General features: G+C 37.7%; 1 protein-coding gene across 5 annotated transcripts in view; it reads left to right on the top strand.

Annotated features, from left to right (window-relative positions):
• fam13a (family with sequence similarity 13 member A) overlaps positions 1 to 20,845 on the top strand; it is a 74,261-nt gene that overhangs the window by 35,130 nt on the left and 18,286 nt on the right. For all 5 annotated transcript variants that reach the window (XM_028594067.1, XM_028594073.1, XM_028594083.1 and 2 more), the window contains exons 9-14: positions 1,867 to 1,908; positions 14,337 to 14,378; positions 14,524 to 14,718; positions 15,864 to 16,044; positions 19,040 to 19,098; positions 19,446 to 19,488. In XM_028594067.1, the coding sequence (XP_028449868.1) occupies positions 1,867 to 1,908; positions 14,337 to 14,378; positions 14,524 to 14,718; positions 15,864 to 16,044; positions 19,040 to 19,098; positions 19,446 to 19,488 (562 nt within the window). The remainder of the gene's footprint in view (positions 1 to 1,866; positions 1,909 to 14,336; positions 14,379 to 14,523; positions 14,719 to 15,863; positions 16,045 to 19,039; positions 19,099 to 19,445; positions 19,489 to 20,845) is intronic.

The raw sequence follows: 20,845 nt of genomic DNA, 5'->3' as shown, positions 1-20,845 counted from the left end.
AGTGCCCCTACAAAGCTTTTTGTTATCCCCTTAGTAAGGTAGTGGGTAAGCAGGATTTCCGCTTTTGCAATTCACGACGTCAGTGACGGCCCATATTATTTTAATACGCTTGCCAGACTGTGTAACACCAGTTAAGATCATGGGGTGGGAAGAAAAAACATTCACCTCTGAGGCTCTAAAAGAATGTGCAGGTGTTTGTGGTGAACCACACTTGCCTCTAAAACAAGCATATTTCCTGAACATTGTGTCATTTGAGAAAGTTCAATGAACTTTGGCCCATTTTGATTCCTGTCTGACTTGAAACCTAAATCCTTTGTTTTGAACTTCCTGAGTTGCTGCCCGAATGGCCAAAGCGGTTTTCCCTCCCCTCGACACGCCTGTGCTCTTAGCCACATGATGGCACGTCACGTACCAAAACACAACCAAGAACCAAACATTCACTTAATAACTCCACTCAATAACAACTCTTATAACATCTAAGACTCAACATGTTTACAACCTGCGATCAGGCTGTTATAATTAGTAGGCCTAGTTATCTTATATAGGAAATTGTTTGATTATGTCTACCATCTGTCCCTCTTTAAAACATTAAAACTAAACCAGCAAAACAAAATAGTCTTGCTGCTCTATTGGATGTCAACAATATTGTGTGCCATTCCTTTTTTAGCTTCTGCTGAACTGTATATTGTATAAAGGACAGGAAACTTTTGGTTTACAGTTTACAAATGGCCATCACAATTTCCTAAAGCCCAACGTGATGTCATCACATTCCTTGTTTTGTAAGAAAAGCAGCAAATTATCACAATGAGAAGGTGGAACAATGGTATTTTTGCTTAAAATAGTCTAATTAATCATATATATGTGTTTGCTTTTCACAATTGTACATCCAAATAAAGTCCCAATAGGAGTTTAAAGAGATGAATAGTGACATTGTTGTGTCTTCTGCAGAGAAAATATGGGCCCTTTTACATCAGACATTTTGACTTGTCAGAGTTGGGAAAGCACAGGTGTTACTAATAACCTTAACAATGGCTCTGCTGCTCTATTCATGTGTCCCAGTAAGCCATGGCAGCGTGACAGTGAGCCAGCATGCACAATATTACGACACTAAAAACTGAAGCAGCTAAATGGAATTCATCTATCATTATGTATTTTTTTTTACTCCTGTGCTTTTCCTTCTGTGACATGTTGAACAATGCAATGTGAAGATTCATGTCTGATTTGGTTAAAATGCTTAAAACAAAACACAAATCTGGTTGATTTGATACATTTAATATAAAGTTAAGTGGTCACAAACCTTTAATTAATTTAACAGTAAATAAATGGCTCACAGTGAATTGAATAAAAAAAAATATAAAGACAACCTTGATACAAGGTCTAAAAGTTCAGGGGTTTGGTTGCAGTGGTTTTCTTTCTGCTTTGACTATAAATAAAATAATAAAGTATTCAACTCTGCTTAGGCAAACAAGACTTGGTGATTATGAAATGTTCAGCTTGTAAGTGCCAGGATATTAAATTGTTGAGCAACCTTAACATTCAGTGCAAACACTGAGTTCCTCTTATCGTTGCATAATTTCATCATGTGTCGCTGGCATACATCCAGTAACAGCAGCCAGCCTATATTCTAGAGCAGCACCCATTTCTCTTTTGGTTCATAATAATTACCAGAGACAAGTTCCACAAAAGCACTGTTCTGTTGCACTGCATGGCTATTATTCTGCTGACAAAAGCCAGCCTTATGCTCCTATTTTCAGGCCCACTGACATGTAGTGATGTGGGGGGGGGCTTAATGTTTTTCTGCCCTAGCACTTCATGACCACACACTGCAAACTCATTCATTTTGTTATTGTTTTTTTTATATTTCAGCTTCCAAGAAGAAGACAGGCCAATATCTCCTTTCTACTTAAGGTAGGCCTCCACTCTGTGCGTTAGAAAGATGATAGAACAGGATGAGAGTATGTTGTTTTGGACTGGAGGAGTGGGGGATGTGGCTGTGTGCTGCCTAAGTGCATTATCATCAGAAACAATGGAAACTCCAGTTAGAGGGAAAGGTTTGTCCACCACTGTTTTGGTTATTGTGGCGGAGGCAGCCGCAGCACCTGTTTCAGACACACCAAGCAAGAGACTTCTGGGTGAAGGCAGAATGATGTGATGGTTAAAGGTGCTGACCCACCAGGCAGCTGGCCAAGAACTAGTGGCAGCGAAGGCTGACTGTGGCATCGCCTGTGTCTTTGCCAAAAATTTGCACTTGAACACACTGCAAAGACTACAGTCGACGGCCTACTAACGTGTACGTTCTGCGCCTCCATGAGAAGATATAGTTCTCCATGCTAGCAGGAGGTGGTAATTTATTCGCCATTCAAAAAGGAAAACCAGACTATACTGGTTAGTGGTTACAGAAAATGAGCCGAACAAAGTTATCACTCATCGTGCAATAGCAATGTTCTTTCCTACGATGTGACAAAAATGTGAATAATTATATATATATTACGTTAAGTTATTACATTTTATTAATTTAATGGCTGGACGGCTGGCTGGCTAGTTAGCTAGCTTGCTTGCTAGGGGGCTCTGTTCTCAGTCTAGCACTAACCAGGGTGCAAAGAAAGAGGTATACGGTTTTTAAATTAAATTTAATGGTAGCCATAGGACATTATTGAATTACTTTATTTTATGTAGATCTTTAAAAAGACATGTTTATGTTGAAATAAATATTCCTATACCAGTAGTTATGTATCTTGTGTACATTTGCCCTCTTATGGACGTAATGTGCAAAAATAGATATTACAATAATTTGACAGCTGGCGATCTCCTTGGTGTGTCATCACCAAAAGATCATTGAACAGTGTAGGAAGAATAATAACTGGAGCTGAAATGATTTGTTGATTTGATAATTGATTAATCGTTTTAATAATTTTTCAAACAAAGTGTTTGTTAGTTAACAAGTGCCAAATATGTTCTAGTTCCTGGCTCTCAAATGAGAGGATTTGCTGGTTTTTGTTGTGTCATTATAAAATAAATATATTTGTTTTTTTCCATTGGCCATTTTTCAGTGTTTTTTGACATTTAAAGACTTAATGATTAATTAAAAAGATAATTTCTAATGAATCAATAATGAAAATAATAGTTAGTTGCAGCCTTAATAATATTTGACTACATCAAACCAATATTTAATGTGTTTTGTATATTTAATATATTGACATTAGAGCCAATGTGGAAGTAAAAATGAACCCATTACCAGTGAATGAAATGACAATACATTTTTACAACATGCTGTAAACCTTGTGTTTTTACACGTGCAAGTGATAACGTTCCAGTACAACCAGACCACACCTACATGATAATCAGCTGTTAATCATCAATGACTCTACTGTCATCGTTTCCCATTTAGCCCTCAGTGTATGTTGACCTAAAGCCCTTAAAAACTCAGCAGCTTGTCCAGTCAGTGTTAACGGCTGGTTCTTCAGTTTGTCATTTGGAGTTGGCACATTTTGACTGGAGTGTTTTTTGCTGACCTGAGACCTGATATGGCTCCAGGGCGGCTGTTTGTGTGATCAAGCCTTTTTATTGCTTTTTCCTAAAAATAACTGAATAGACCAGAGGCGGCGTCAGGCCTGGGCGTCCCCGGCTACAGCCCCGAATGTTTTATGAATTGCCCCGGATGTCTCTCTTTTTTTTTTTTTTTTTTTTTTTTTTTTTTTTTTACAAAAATAAGTATAATAGAATAAAAAAGCCCCAGAATGGCACATGCAAATAAAGAAAACAAGTATTTTCCAAGGCACTTGCAGTTCTTAAATTTTTTTTGTATAACTAATGGTAGAACTGTAACTTGTCCAGTTTGTTTTTCCGAGGTGAATAGAACGGGCAGCTACGTGCGCGGTCTGACCAACATGTTGTATTTGTCGCTGTCACCTAGCAACGTGAGGAAAGCTGTGAAAGGTGTAATTTTCGGAGGAATCATAGCCAAATCAGTCTAATACATTGATGCCATTAACACAAGGTTTAGCAGTGCAATACTAATGATTTTGTTTGAAGTTCCTATGACGTTTCCAGTCTATGGTTCAGACTCAAACACACGGAGCTCTGAAGCAGACCTGTGATTAGTTTAGTGTCCACTCTCGCTGTAAAAATAGAGACGAGCTCCGTGTGTTTCTGCCGTAGTTTCTGTTTTCATCCTCCGATGTATAGCAGCGAACAGCCACTTCCCTAAACGTTGTCTCATTCAGAGACCAGGCCGGGTCCAGACCCCCAACATCATAAGTCCCCACACAAATTTGGAAACAAAAAGCTATTGGGTTGCCAGGCCAGTTATGATTAGGCCAAATGTTGGTGCTATTTAACTAACATCTACAAACTGTGCAGCTAAAATAAACATGCACTGGCTATGAACAAGCTGGACAAGCCAGTCCCCATTTTGCATTGCATTCAGTTTAGTTAAATGGGTCCGGGTTAAGCCCCAAACCTCAAGTCCTAGAAACGCCCCTGGAATAGACACACAATAAAAGCTTCACAGGATAATTGTCAGAGTAACTGGGATAATGCACTCAGAGCTGACAAAAGTAAAAAAAAAAATACACCTTTAAATGCACTTTATGAGTCATATTTTATATGAATTGGACATCCAAGCTGAAACGTTAAAATGTTCTTCTTCATAGTCTAATTAAATGTTGTTGTTGCACAATCGCAGGTAACATGTACTCTGTCTTTAATACAGTTAATATATTTTTTGCTAAATGTTATTCTAGCAGCAGTAAACCCAGATATAAGAAGAAAAAAAACGTATTAACTTTGACTGGAACAACTTGTCTCTTAGTTATAATGAAATATTACACAAATCCTTTTTATCCATGGCGGAAGGTCAAAGGTGCACTAATCCAAGTTCTAAACATGTGGTCAGTCATAGAGTCAGCTATGTACAGTATGTACACAGTATATTACTGTGGTATGGGATATATAATCTCTTTGTATACATTACATAATCTCTCTACTCAGCATACTTCCTCAGTAAACTGGAGATGACATTTTATAAAACTACTCCCATTTTGCAAGTCACATAATGTCCCATTTAAAACATTTCACAAGTCTCTAAAACTCATTATATGGCATTTACAGGCACAAAGGTATGCATACGTGTGTATATAAATGCAGACAGTACTTATGCAAGTATGCATTATGTGTTTACCCTGAATATGGCTACTTTACATTAATGTATGGTAAATGTATAGAAAACCTTTTCTCTTGATTGAAATAGTTTATATTTAGTTCCTGCCCATACACCCGCCCAACCAATTATGAGTCAATCACAGCTGTCAATCATCATGTTTCACCCCTTTTTATAGCATCAATAGCTATTAAAATACAAACTTATCAGAAAAATGAACACTTGAACAAACATCAGCGTGATAAGAACTATCTAAAATGACAGAAACTATCTTTAGAAAAAACGTATTTGACGTGTACTTTGATTTTTTAGTTTGGCCCATGTCCCATCCACTAACATGGAGGAGGCGGGATCTGTGACCTATACTGCAGCCAGCCACCAGGGAGCGATCAAGATGTTTTGGCTTGACTTATACAGTCCTATGCATCAACTGGATTGTTCACATGAAAAGTGACCAAAAATAGTTTTCTCTCAATGACAATGGTAACTTGCTGATGTTTAGATGGCGATATTTACCATTTTTGTCGACTTAGTCCGGCCCAACGTATGTAATTTACATTGCTGGGATAAAGACTGACATCCAGCGTGTGATGTCTCCCTCCACTTCTGCTATCTCCGCTATCTATTTTTGCAAGGGGCACCACTGCTGCATCCTGGGCTTACAGCAATTAATCCTCAGGGCCGCATAAATGTCTACAAAATTCCATGGCAATACAACCAATAGTCGTTGCGATATTTCACTAAAAAAACAAAAATGTCACCCCATTTTGTCACTGGAGGAAAAGCCAGGGGATCTCCAAAGTCAGTTGGCTTTATCCTCTGGGGACCATGACTATCTGTACAAAATCCAATAACTGTTGGGATATTTGAGACTGGACCAAGGTGGTGAACTGACCGACTTTCCGTCCATAGAGCAACGCTGGCTAAATGCTTTTTTCAGCTTCTAAAATGTGAGGATTTTCTGCATTTCTTTTTTATGTAATTGTAAACTTAATGTTTGTGAGTTTTGGACTGTTGGGTGGGATAAATAAGCTCTTTGAAGATTTTCTCTTGGGCTTTTATACACAAAAAAGGTAAATTCATTAACAGAAAAAAATATTTACAGATCAATTGCTAATGAAAACATTAGTTGCAGCGCTAGTCTGTCATCTCTGAGTGACTAAGACTGTTGACACTTTCTCTCTCCCTTTACCTCTCTGTCTCCACCTCCTTTTCATTTCTCGTGCTCACGTTCATCAATGTCTAACTCTGTGGCCTTTGTGTACTTTGTCACATACGCACAGACATGCCATACAGACTTTCTCTCTCTCTTGCATTCCTTCACATACAAAGACTCTCAGGCTGCCACATGGGAGCTTAACCTCAGCCCAGTCAAAATGGATCATAAATAAGCATACCTTTCTTCTGTGTGTGTTGACCAAAGACTCTAAAGTTTCTGGCTAATATCTGACTGTGGTGTAATACTGGATTATCTGAATGGACGCCTCTGGGTACACTGGATTTAACTGGTATAAGCTTCTGCTATAAAGGCTTTGGAGTTGTTTCCTCCTTGCTTTTTATGCTGTAAAGAACACTTGACTTTAAAACCCCAACACAGACACCACTACAGAAAGATGTTATTTAGTTCTTTCTGTTATTTGCGTAGTAGCTTTCTTAGTTAGAAGGTCCTCAATGAAGCAATTATATGAAGCAAACTTTAAGCTTTTGTAAAACAAAGACTTGCACTGCTGGCTTTTTTAAATCACACACAGTGTAACAAAAATAGCACAATTATACTACCAGACCTATCATTTCATTACAGACCTATCATTGCATTACAGACCCGACTTAACAGTTATACATAGTAAATATTACAGACACCATCAAACTGGAAAAAAAGCTGCTGATTTCTAAAGTGTCACAAATTCAAAAAGTCTGTCAAAGAAGTTGAATATTAAACATTATATTGCTTGAAGGAATAACGCAACATTTAAGGTAACAGCACTTGACTTCCTGGAGTCTCCGATGGTTCTTTGAAAACCTCACTTTTACAAGACTAGTGAGTTTGCTGGTGAGTTAGTTCATCAGAATTCAACTCAACAAGATTTAATTCTATTATTATTCTAATTGACAGCATAACTTTCCCAAGACTCACTGTAATGAAACCAGTGGAGTCATGTGGATATAAACACAGACCCTAGTAAACCCTGACATTACAACTGGAAAACAGGTTTGAACCATTAAAAAGTCTCAGTGAGAAAGAAGTGGAGATGAAGAGTGCCAGCCAACGGAAGTCTCATTTTGAGCAAAAGGGGAAATAATAGGTGAAGAGACGATTAAACTTGTAACTGGTTGTAGGCGACGGCGCGTAAGACCATTGAAACATACTGCTTCTTAGATACTATGGTCTGTGACATAAAATTCCTCAACTGGTAAACACCCCAAAATGTATCAAATTAGTCTGCATGTAGGAGCCAGTGACATTTGCAAAGAGCAGTCAGAAGTGCTACAGCAGGATTTCATTGACATTTTTAGTTGTCTGGCCAAACTGGAAGAAAAAACATCACAGCCTCAATATCCAGCAGCTTACTTCTGCCCACGCTGACGAGACTGATAGGGCCAACAAGGTCACTAAAAGTTTTCCTAATCAGTGTCCTCCCACCTCCCCTCGAACAAATTAAGATCAGAGATTAATTTAATGTGATGTTAATGGATGCTGCATTTAAAATCACCAGTATTCAAATCAACACCAAGCAAATCTGCCAGTCATCAACGCAGACAGGAAAGAAAATGACTTGCCCTGTCCCCACAATATCCATTTTCTTTCTGCCGTTGGTAGTGGACCTCCTGCCTTATACAGTGACCCCAGGGGCTCTTCTTCTGGACTTTGCTTTCCTATTTCTGGTTTCCTGATCTTGTAGATACTTATTAAATAATACACATGGCATTGATTCCATTGCCCCCACAAAGGTAAAGGTAGTCTCTGGTAAGAGAAAAGCACTAGAGAGAAATACCATGCTGGTAAATATGAATAAAAGAGTAATCCTCCTCCTGTTGCCTTGATATCCTCCCTACAGGCTCAAAAAAGTTTTTAACTGCATGGCATCAGATCTTCTGCAAATAGTCAACACTTCACTTCTCTACAGCTTTTCCCCATAGACCCTGAAAACTGCAGTTATTAAGCCACTCTTAAAAAAGAATATTCCAACTCACTAATTAACAATTACAGACCCATTTTTAAGTAAAGTAAATGAAAAGGATGTTCCTCATCAGATTGATTCTACTGTAGGCCCTAAACAATTATTTGATGTTTGATGTTTTTTCAGTCTTTGTATCATTAGGTCTTATTGCTAAACAACAACACAACACAATATTACTAGACAGACTGGAAAACTGGGTAGCACTTTCTGGCACATTGCTAAATTGGTTTGAATCCTATTTGAAGGACATTTGTATCGATCAGTAATTAAACATCTGAGCGTATAGAAATGACGTATGGAGTTCCCCAAGGCTCCATTCTCAAGCCTCTTCTATTCCAAATTTAAATGCTCCCACTATAGCGCTCCCACTCCCACATCTTATTATATTGCCTTGTGTTTGTTTCATATCTTTTCTCAATGCCTTTTTTTCTAAAAGCATATCTTTTATAAATGCAGGGAGTACTACCTTCCTGGTAGTACTCCCTGCATCGGCTTCGATCTATAAGTTCAAAGTTCATACTCACAAGTGACTGCAGCAGACCTTGACCAAACAACTGTCCTTAATCTTATCAATCATATACAAGTATAATTATACACTTATTGTATTCTTCAAGGGTAAGGTTGGATCATTGTCACCCCTATACTGTACCTTAAACAGTTGCAAGTTTGTTTCTAGTTTAAACACTCACACTATAGCTGACAATGACAATAGAAAGACAGAGATATTTTTTAATTTCTAGAACTTTATAGCTCTATAGTTTTTACAGCTGGGGAATGAAATCAGACATAATTGTGTTGCAACATTAGACTGTTGTTGGTGGTATGATTTTATATATTTTTGTGATTAACAATTATTTTTTTTTTACAAAATACAAAACCTATAATTCACTATATGAACAAATCCCCCCCCCTTCCGTTACCACCACACACCCAGACAAAAATCAAGAAAAGATGACACAGTGACTACAATATTCCAGACCATTCAACAAAATAGAATAATAGAAACCAAATAAACGTGTATAAATGACAACACCATAAGCCCATCATACACATCCCTTCCCATCACAAAGCTTTTTAGGAGCCTTCCAGAAAGCTCAGGTACTTTTCCCATTTTATAGTATATTCACACAATCTGGCAAACATTTTTTTCAAACACCACCACCCTAGCCATCTCACAAGCCCACTACTGGATTGACGGCACCCCTTCATTCTTCCATCCCCTTAAAATAATCTGTCTAGTGATCATTAAACTAGTCTGGACCCAGTTTTTTATGTGCTTATCCATCTCGCTAGGGATTGACCCATCTCCCAAAACAAATAATCTTGGGCAAATGGTACCTGGGTCCCTGCAATCTGACATAGGTTATCGTGTATCCCGGTCCAAAATTCATGGACCTTATCACAGGACCATAGGATATGAAGTAATTGGCCGTCCTCAGTCTTACATTTCCAACACTTTATCTAAACATTCTGGTGCCTTTGGGGCTGAAGAATTGGATCCAAAAATCACCACCAACAGATGGCGAAGTTGCAAATATAAAAAAAATTGAGACCTAGGGATTTCAAATTGCTGTACCACATCCTCAAAGGATTTCAATATGCCACCGAGATACGGATCCACCAGTGTATGATTTTATATTTTTGAGAATATATGTGTTTAAGAAAGAATTGTCTTACTCCTATTCTGTTGGTGATATTCCCGTTATGTTTCTGTTGCAATGACTCATCCCTTTTGCCCTATGGTCCCTTTTGCCAGTAGTTCATGACTCAGACTTTGCATACAAGGCAACAATACTGTCTCATACCAGTGTGGTTTCACACAGTTACATGTTTAGTTAAAACTAAGTCGGTGGTTCTTTCTGGGCAGTGATGTCCCTTCCTTTGTCTACACTGTGCCAAGTCTGCCAACCCGCAGACTATTTGGGACGATGATGGCTGCACAGAGATATTTAATTACCAAATGTTTCACATTTGACACTAACAGCTGTCACACTCAGCTGTTTATTTCATTAACATCCTAAATGCAGGCCAAGCAGATGTATAAGAAACCTCATTTCACATAACGGACCAACATGGACAGTAGATTTGTGCCTGAACAAAAGTAGAGTGTATTTCAGGATGTCATGAAAATTATCTACAGTCCAGAACACCATATCAGGTGACTTCACTCTTCCTTTCTGAGAACACAAATCTAGTTTCCATACAGTGTTTTTACGTAGTGGAAATGGTTCAAACACACAAAAATGGTCCAAAGAATCCATTTCACATTTTTATCAGAATCAAACGTTTCCAACAAAAGGCCAGTTCTCCTAGGGCCCCAAGATAAATCTGATGGGTCACAAGATGATTAAAGATCTAGAAAAATTGTATATGAAATTGTCTATATATTTTTTACTATTGTCATGAAATATGGCTATATTTACCACTCTAAAAATCATTTTAATTAAACAAACAGAGAAGTAAAAATCCACATGAAAGGCTGTAACCTGGGACAAGGAGGAATCACAAGTAGACAGTGCTTTGTTTTAATTGGTCACAAACCAAAAGGTTTGGGAAACGCTGCCTTTTACCGTCACAGTGTAATTTCTAAAATTGCAACATAGGGCATGGTACATTTCTCGAAGTCTGATAACCATCCTTCTCTGGCACATATTTCAGTTATATAATTCACTCTCTTATCATTTTTATATCAGGAGCAGATTGCAGCATGGAGGACGGTTCTCAAAAGTTAAGGACAGATCTTAAAACTTCTGTCATATTTTAGCGCTTAATGTGTCCACTGCTCTTGCCTCCTGCCCATGCCTCTGGCATTTTAAATCATTAAGGTCTAAGGTCAAGTCAACATTAGTAAGCCATTAAACCGTTTTCTGTTGTCTATTATTAGGTAGATGTTAAAACTGCCAATAAAAAAGCAGTAGACATTTACAGCACCATTTTTATGATTATGCTCATCAAAATAATCATCTGTTTATCACACAGTTGGGGCCTGCCATCTTTTATCTGATTCCCTATCCCTGCTTACAACTTTGATCATGTCAATGCATGTACGTGCCATTTAAGTTCACCACAGTCACCTTCACAGAGTACCATCAATATGTTATTATTTCTCCCTTTATCAGTGCATGATCAGTGAAAGCTGTGCTATTACTGTCAACACCACTGTTTATGGAAGATTTCTTCAGGTCACCCCTATACATCCTTCATGTACTCCAGAAAAAGCAGACATGACGTCTATCAGTTTATTAAAGCTGTAGGGTCTTTTTGGTAAGTGAAGATGAAGATTGGTGTAAAAATGTTCAATTCAATTTTATTTATAGTGTCGAATCATAGCAGAAGTTGTCTCAGGACATCTTACAGATAGAGTAGGTCTGACCACACTCTATAATTTAGAGAGACCCGGCAATTCCCCCAAGAGCATACATTTGGTGTGACCTGAGAGCTGAAGGCTCTGGCTCACATTCTACTTTTGGAGACTCTAGGAACCACAAGTAACTCTGCATTCTGGGAGCACAGTGACTACGTTTACAAGCTGTCAATTTTCAGGTTATGGTCGGGCTAAGGTCACTATTCGGGTTTCTGAAACATTCGGAATAACCCGTTTACATGCGTGAGCAGAGAGAGTTACTCCTGTATACATAGAATTTGTAATCAATTGGCAATATCCCGATGTAAACAGCGATGCACTGTTAGCGTCTGGACGTACGGACAACATTAAGACGCAATAACTTTTTGGTCACCTTCTTATAAATCTCACTATCTCGGTACTTTCTGCCGTCAACAAAAGACATTATATTCATGGTTTTCACCACACTAATAAAAAAATTGGTTTCCTCCTCGCTTCAAAAGTGTGGTGCTGTGCTGAGTCTCGCCATGTTTACCTCTACTTCTAGTTTACTTCCGGTATACTGCACGCAGGTTTTCTGCATTGACACATATATATATATATATATATATATATATATATATATATATATATATATATATATATATATATATATATATATATGTATGTATATGTGTGTGTGTGTGTATATATATATATATATATAACTATATTATTATAGTATATAATTATTATTATAACTATGTTTTCTGGCGCATACAAGAGGTTCCTCTACTCAAAAGACCAAGATTCCTTGCGAATAGAACATGCGCAGAACACAAATCAGTGTTCCTTTTGATGGGGATATGCCGATACCCGTTTACATGACCAAAATTTCAGGTTAGAAAAGGGGTAACCCAGGTAGCATATTCGGGTTTTTAGAAACCGGAATATGAGCATATTCGGGTTTTACATGGCCGTGCGCGACCGGGTTATTGCTAATATTCCGGTTTTGAATGGGTTATTGGCTGCATGTATATGTAGTGAGTGTTCTAGTAGGGCAATAGGGTACTATGAGCTCATTAAAATATGATGTTGCCTGACCATTGAGAGCTTTGTAGATCAGGGGAAGGATTTTAAATTAAATTCTGGATTTTACAGGAAGCCAATGCAGAGAAATAATACGGGAGAAATATGATATTTTTTCCTAGTTTTTGTGAGTACACGTGCTGCAGCATTCTGGATCAACTAAAGAAGAGACTTACTGTATTAGAGCAACCTAATAGTAAGGAATTACAATAGTCCAGCCTCGGAGTAACAAATGCATGGACTAGTTTTTCTGCACCATTTTGAGACAGGATGTGCCTAATTTTTTGCAATATTATGCAGGTGGAAAAAAGGTGGCTCTTGAAGTTTGTTCTATGTGGGCCTTAAAGGATATATACTGCTCAAAGATCAGATTTTCCTCACAGTGGTGCTGGAGGCCAGGGCCACACCATCCAGATTAGCTATATCTTTATCTTTAGATAGAGCTTTGGTCGTGTTTGGGGCCAGTACAATAACTTCAGTTTTGTCTGAGTTTAACATTACAAAATTGTAGAAAAATGTATCATTCATCATCCTTAATGCATGCTTAAAGTTTAATTAACTAACTGATTGGTTTCATGTGGCTTGATCAATAGATATATTTTGGTATCATCTGCATAACAGAGAAACTTACCATAGTGTTTCCTAATAATATTGCCTAGAGGAAGCATAATAATAAAATTGGTCAATAGTATTAAATGCAGCACTAAGATCTAATAAGACAGACAAGTCCTGAAGCAATTAAGTCATTTGTCACTTTCACCAGTGCTGTCTCTGTGCTATGATACACTTTAAATCCTGACTGAAATCTTCAAATTGTTAAGTGTTGTTACATAGAAAGTCACACAACTGGTTAGCGACTACCTTCTCAAGGATCTTAGAGAGAAAGGGAAGATTAGATATAGGTCTGTAGTTGGCTAAAATCTTTGGATCGAGAGTGTTTTTTTTTAAGAAGAGGTTTTATTACAGCTACTTTAAATGACTGGGGAACATACTCTAGGCTTGTTCTTACAGTATTGTCCTATATTAATGATGAGCAATTGGCTGCTCCAGCATTTTGGAGGGCCTTCCTTCTCTTGCCAGTCTAGACAAGATTCTTCCAGATTGGTGGAATGCCATTTACTTTCAAGTTTTCCTGAGGTTTGTTTTATAAAAATGACACTGGCAACTATTTCTTTATTATCTTTATACTGTATCTAGATATACATATTGAATTTCATATAAACACACCTCTGCACACATAGTATAACCACCCATAATTTTCGTGTTACTGTTTTACTGTCAATTACATGTCTGTGTGTTTTGAGAAAAGTAGAGAGGGAAAGCTAGATATAGATGAAGCCGGAGATCAGTATAGAGAGTACAGACTATATACTGTAAGACTTACCGGTAGTCATAGAAGCTGGACAATTTACTCTCAGAGGACCTACTTAGGCTCTGAACACAGCTGAAGTTAACACTCACTCATGCACACTACATGCCTTGATCACCTAGGGCCAGAACCAGAGCCTCGGGGCATTGCTCAGGGACCTCTTGTGACCACCTACTAATGTAGCTCTAAGTCATCTTCCCCCTCTTGTTTTTCTTTCAGTAACCTCCTCTCCCCTGTCCACTGCAGACCAGATGTGGTAGAGTAAGTAGATTTGATTACTGTTGAGGTCTTGTAATTAATTAATTTATTTAGAGATAATTCTTATATTCTACTTATTATGAAACAGTTATTGGACCATAAAATCGCAAACTTCTTAACCAACTTCTCTTTTTTTTTGGTCCTTCAGTTTTTTGGACAGGACGATTCATTCAGCAGTGGAGCAGCACCTCTTCGATGTAAACCCTGTAGGGGATCAAAGTTCAGAGGACTCTGAGTTAATCCCATGGCCATCATCTCCAATGGCCACGCCAACTGCCCGACAGAGACGTCGACACCAGAGAGAGCAACAGGAGGAGGGACTGAGACACAAAGAAAGAAACAGGTACAATGAGTTCATTGTCATGATGGTATTTGATGGTACCAGCATGAGATTAGTCGCGGTTTTGTTTAGTAGCAACACTGAAGAGCACTGCAAAAATGTTGTTCTCATCACTTTCTAGTACACTCACTAGTACAGTGGGAATAGTTCAACTTTTTTGTGATGTCAATCAAAGTTTCCTTTTTTTTGATTCTAGTGGAGAAAATTATTTCTTATTTCAACATACAGACACGAGATTTTTTTTTTATATTAGACCATATTATGCTACATGTATATTAAAAAACATATTTTCCTTTAAAATTCCTTTTTATCACCCATCCACTCAAAACAACAGAACCATTCAACCCACCCGTCACCCGCTAAACCACATGACTGGTGACTTCCACGTCACAAGATAAAAAGATACATTAAGACAATCAGTAGAATTGTTGACACCAAAAATAGGCTAGCTGTTAGATTGAATTCATGGAGGTAAGTGACTCAGCATAAGAAATAATAGATCGGCATCTATTGTAGAAATTATCAGTGGAACCTGTCAAGGTGTATTTCATTAAAAAGACATCAAATCTTCCAACAAATATATGGCAGAAAATGTGTGATGCAAGTTCTTTTCTATGGAAATATGGTTGAAATATTGTTATTGCATTGGTAAATCTTTTTCACTTACAGACTGAATACTTTTTAATATTACTGTGCTGGTAAAGCACAATAAGATGCCATTCATTACTAAAGCTTCAACTTCAAGTTGGTGTTTTTGGTAACAGTAAACATGCGTAAGGTTTCATTCTGTGCGGTGGGTTCGTCCACTGAGACCTAGCAAAGTCATAACAACTGGAGTCATGGTAGTGAGAAGCTAATCCTTGTTGACTGAGATGTACTAGAGTCTGAGTGATCAGTAAGACATGGATAAGAAGGAGTGCGTTACTCCAAAAACAGCAGAAAATGTCAATAAGAGCGTGGATAGTAAATAGAATTATCACTTAAGCTAAAAAGCACATGTAAATCAGTTATCAGGATGACCTTGGCATTTAGTTTCCTGAAGCATTTCCCCCAATGTCAAGCTGATAAAGACAAAGTGTGCAACAAAGGGGCGAGATAGAAGGCAGATGTCTCATTTCCTCACCATCTCCTCTTCCATCTGGGAACAGAGCTGCATCCGTCCGAGCAGACACCAACAAAGAGAACATCCCATCGAGCAGTTTGGGCAACGTGGGGGAGGACAAGGCAAAGTCACAGGGAGGCCAGAGTGGTCACGCCGAGCGAACCCCCAAACCCTCGAAACACAGCCCGACACTGGTACAGCTCACAGGCAACCAGGAAGCCCACGCAGTGAGTCATCGCGCTTTTTCTCCTCATCTCTTTCTATCTTTGTGATTTGTCACCATCTTGGCAGCATCTCTCCCACTCTTGTTTTTTTTGACAGCTTTTTTTTCCTCTGTTGTTTTAATCTTTTCTCTCACTGTGACCGGTCAGTCTTAGGTGTTGGTCAGTAGATAACCTTAAGAAAGCATGTTTCTTTCAGTCGTTTGTAGCAATATCATGGCTACTTAATTTCTTAATTCTAAAATAGTCGCCAATTTTCCCCACCAACCACAGTAAACAGTATCAACAGTTTACACCATCACCACAGAGCTTCTGTTTGAATGCACCTGTGATGCAGATGGTTGTTAAAGCATTCAACTCAACCTCCCTGTCATCCTTATTTCTGTCTCAATTTAAATAAAATAAATAATCGTCAGTTGCCGTAAACAAGAATCACTAAATGCGGACAAAGGCGATTTGGCAGATGACAGGAAGCAAGATGCAGCTGCCTAATGGTTCCCTGCCATTCTCATTGTACAGCAGCTTGTATATAATATGCAGGACACCACACTAATTGTAAACCACTTTTTTCATAAGCAGTGGAAATGTAAGGGCAACTTATGAGTGCACAATTAGCTGCAGCTTTTATCCACTGCAGAAGATGCACCAGAGAGCAACTTGTCAACTGTTGTCAGGTGGATATTTGACACCACAACGTTGAGTGCTCAGTATTTGTATCATGTAGAGCGGAAATGATTGAGACACAGTAAAATACTTCTTTCATGTAAATTATTACTTTGATATTTATTTTACCATGAAACCTCTGAAGGTTTTATTGTCTTCAGTTTCCATTCTGAAGTAGCCTCTGCTGTGTCAACAGGTAGAGATATTGCTTAATGTGCAAAATATTTTTCTGTTAAGAGAGCTCTACCATTTCTACCAAGGAATTTTATTTCTCAGGTTGTGTTAGATTATTTTATGCACTGTTACAACTCAGTAAGTAGGATTGTTTATGGAAATGCAGGATTTACAAAAGTTGTGCATCAATTTGTTGAAGCACCTTGATTTTTTACCTTCTGGTTATTTTAAAATTGAACTTCCACATATTTGCGATATTTATCAATATTGGGATTTAAAATAAGTAGGCTAGAACTTGGTTTTTGGTCCAGACTGGAACGTGTCCATAGCAATGAATATTGGAAGCTGTCGAGCACCGAAAGCTGACATTAGATCTGTAACCTTATTTACTTTGTCTTTGATCAGAAAGTTTAAGTTTTAAATCAAATTGTTGTCCATTTTACACTGTATATTTATTTAGGCAAAGTTATTGTATGGCTTTTTTGAAAACATTAACTTGATGAGTTAATGATTAACTAAATAAAAAAGGGTATTTGTAGAAAAACGTGTTAATATTCCTTGTTTTTAGTTTTGGTACCAAAACTTAGATATTGTTATTGATACATGCTAGAGCTGAAATGATTAGTTTGATTAATCAATTAGTCTTTGGGCAAATAATTAAGTGGCAAAAACTTTGATAATTGATCCATTGTTAAAGTCAGTTTTCAATCAAAACATATTTAAATATTAAAATATTCTCTGGTTCCATCTTCTCAAATGTGAGGGTTTTGGATTGATTGTCTGACAAAACAAGTCATTTGAAGACATCACTTTTCTGACATTTTATAGAGCAATAGAAAAATCAGCAATAATCAGTAGTAGAATAATAATAATAATCCTTTTTTTTTGTAGCCCTAATATAGACAGGTAGCTATCTCCTGCTGTATCTCAGCATCCAGGTTAAGAGTACCAGTATGATCGCATGATAAAACAATTTGTCAGCTATGTCTAGCCTGCCAACAAAGATGCAGTAAGTCATACCCAACAGTGTTATGGTATTGTCTATATGAGGAGTGTGTGAAGGCAGGCAAAGGCATGGTGGATCATGTTACTGAAGCTACATAGTTAACACTATGTAGCTTTAGTAACCTGATCCAGTCTCCACAGACTCTTCTTACACTGTAGCTGCATGAAAGCAAGTCCTATTATTATTCACACTTGGCTCATAAATTAAGTGTGCTAATGTAAAGTTCAGCTGAGCAACTGAGCGAAATAGATTAATTCAGTTTACATTCTCTCACTCAAGGAACTGGCTTCTCATGTCAACCCTTCATGTAACAGCACAGATGACACTTGATGCCGTGACACATTAGGGTCTATATGTGATAGCTGGCACAGTCGTGATTGGCCCAGCGAGTGGCTGACGGCAGAGGTTTGATGTTAGTGAGGGTCTGTGGGGTCTATGGGGGTTGTTACTGGTGCTGTTTATTGTACAGCAACACAGCACGATGCAATACAAACAGTGTTAGCTATTCTACAGTATATGATTTTTGTTTTGATAAACCAATTACATTTTGTGTTGTTTATACAGGTATGTCGAAGTTAATACATGTAATGCTCAAATTACACCATTCCCCACTAGTTTTCAGCCTCTATGTCTTTGGCCATGCAGTGCTCTGTGGATGTTAGGGACCTTTCACACCTGCCTCATTTAGTTCGGTTGAATCTCACTAGAGTTCGTTTTCCCCCTTGGAGTGGTTCGTTTGGGCAGGTATGAATGCAGCAATTGCACTCGGATGCAAACCAAATCTTTATGGTTCAGCATCCAAAAAGGTTCATAATAGCAAACATGGTTCCTCATTTCATATTTAAATAATATAAGCAAGAATTAACAGCTCATTAAGTACTTTGTAAGCCTCTGTTTTTGAGATGTGCTCTACAAATGTAGATTATTTTAATTTACAGCATACTGTCAAGACTCATAGTATATAGATGAATAGTATCCGTAACCTCTAATAAATAGCATACCAATGAAAGGTTTAAAGATGATAATCCAAAAAAGCAATCATGGTTTTTCATTGGATATGCTACTAATACAACATACTTTGTCCCATTCTGATGGAAAAAAACGGGTCATAAAATCAGCTAGGTAGATAATTAATGTTTGAAATGTGTCTTTTTCCAGTTCAAGGAATGTGTTGGTGAGAGACCCGGAGGGAACCACATGGAGACATTTCAGAAAGGGTAGGCTTTTCAAAACTTAAACTTGATCCCTTTCAGGAATTTAAAACGAAAAGTCATTAAAGTGGGTGAATTGCTTGTCTCACGACTTTATAAACAAGTTGTAGCACTTTATCTGAATGATTGTTTTACATTAAGCTACTGGCTGCCACTTGCAGCTCTGTCTGTTATCTTTAAGGATTTGTTCAGCATACTGCGATGTTTATAGCATACACTTTATCGGATAACGATGTGTGGGGTTTCATGAGGTTTGTGACTGAAGATAAAATAACTTGGGTTGGGTCATCATAAGCTTGTTTGATCAGTCAAAGCTTCTTTAGCTAAAGTGATTTCTCTGTTGTACTTTTCAGGACTGACATTTCAAGAAAAGATGGCCTTCTTTCTCCTCCACAGGTAGGTTCAAGTTCACGATTCCTTTCATGCCTCAGCAGCTCTTAGTTAAATTATTTTTTTTTTTTAAACTTCCAAGTGCCGAACACATGAAATGTTTGCTCAGACTTCATTTTTATTTTTTAAACAGTTCCTGATATAAATTATCATTTCGCAAGTTTTAAACTATACTATTTGGGCAAAGTTCTGCTTTTGTTTAGTCAACATTTAACATTTGAAAGGTTAAGTTTCTTTTATAAAGAAACATTTTTTACGCTCCTTCAAATAAAGTATAGAAAAAGTATTGATTTGGTATCTGCACTGTAATAAGGTATCATATGCTGATATGATAACAGGTATCATTGCTGCAAATTCAAATGATACCCTGTAGGACGGGTCAAAAAGAAATTTAGAAACACAAAAACACCAAAGAGACATTATTAATTAATTATTATATTATAACCGCTCATTCATTTAAAATAAAAAAGAATAAATTAACACAGAAGAATTAAATAAGCTAAATTAAAGAAGCAGAAGAATAAAACAATGCAGCACAGTTGCAGGGCAAGATATAAATTAAATACCCCCAGTAATGGACACAAGCAGAGAAGCAGACAGACGTACAGACAGTGTTGTCGTTAAACAAAAACTCATCTGCAGTTCCATAGAAACATAAAATTTCGCTATTGACAAAGGTAGATTTTGTAGTTCTTGCAAAAATGGATTTTCCCACAGTTATTCTTACACAAACATGCAGTAGTTCCTCAGCCAGCTGTTCAAAATAGAGTGGAAAGTCTGTACTTTTTGATTTGAAGTTTTATGTTGCTGTCAGTGTGAGCAAAAGGAAAAGTCACCTTCTTCATCTGCTCATCTCCAGTTTTAATCTGGACTAGCACCACTAAACAGAATCATGCAGCGCTGCACCAATATGATGGATTTTAGTAGCAGCGTAGGCTGCAGCTCTGCCACCACCGCCACACTGTGCCACTGAGCGGCCATCTGGGCCGGCGTGGCGCCGCTCTGAGAGGAGGCCGGTCCAACAGCCTCTCAGCTGGTCATTAATGTCTGGGTTATCACACAGACATGATTGTTACCATCAGGCCATCTTTGTCTTCCTCTGAGCTGCAGTTGGTTAGATTAATTAATAGACTGATCCTGTGTGCATGATGACCTCTTTACCTACAGCAAATTATTTATTTTTTTCAGATACATACACTACATACACAGTGTATACCTGCTGTTAATTTGCATACAGTAAATGCAATTAGTCTGTGTTACCTTACTTGTCAAAAATATTTGCATTTTCCTTTCATTTCTGAAAATTTGATAAACAAAAATGTATATTATGCTTGAGTAAAAAAAAATAAACAATTATCAAAAC

Source organism: Perca flavescens, chromosome 2 (genome assembly GCF_004354835.1).
Source record: "Perca flavescens isolate YP-PL-M2 chromosome 2, PFLA_1.0, whole genome shotgun sequence".
Taxonomy (NCBI): domain Eukaryota; kingdom Metazoa; phylum Chordata; class Actinopteri; order Perciformes; family Percidae; genus Perca; species Perca flavescens.
The sequence above is the reverse complement of the archived record's forward strand: the minus strand, read 5'-3'. Positions and strand labels throughout refer to the sequence as shown.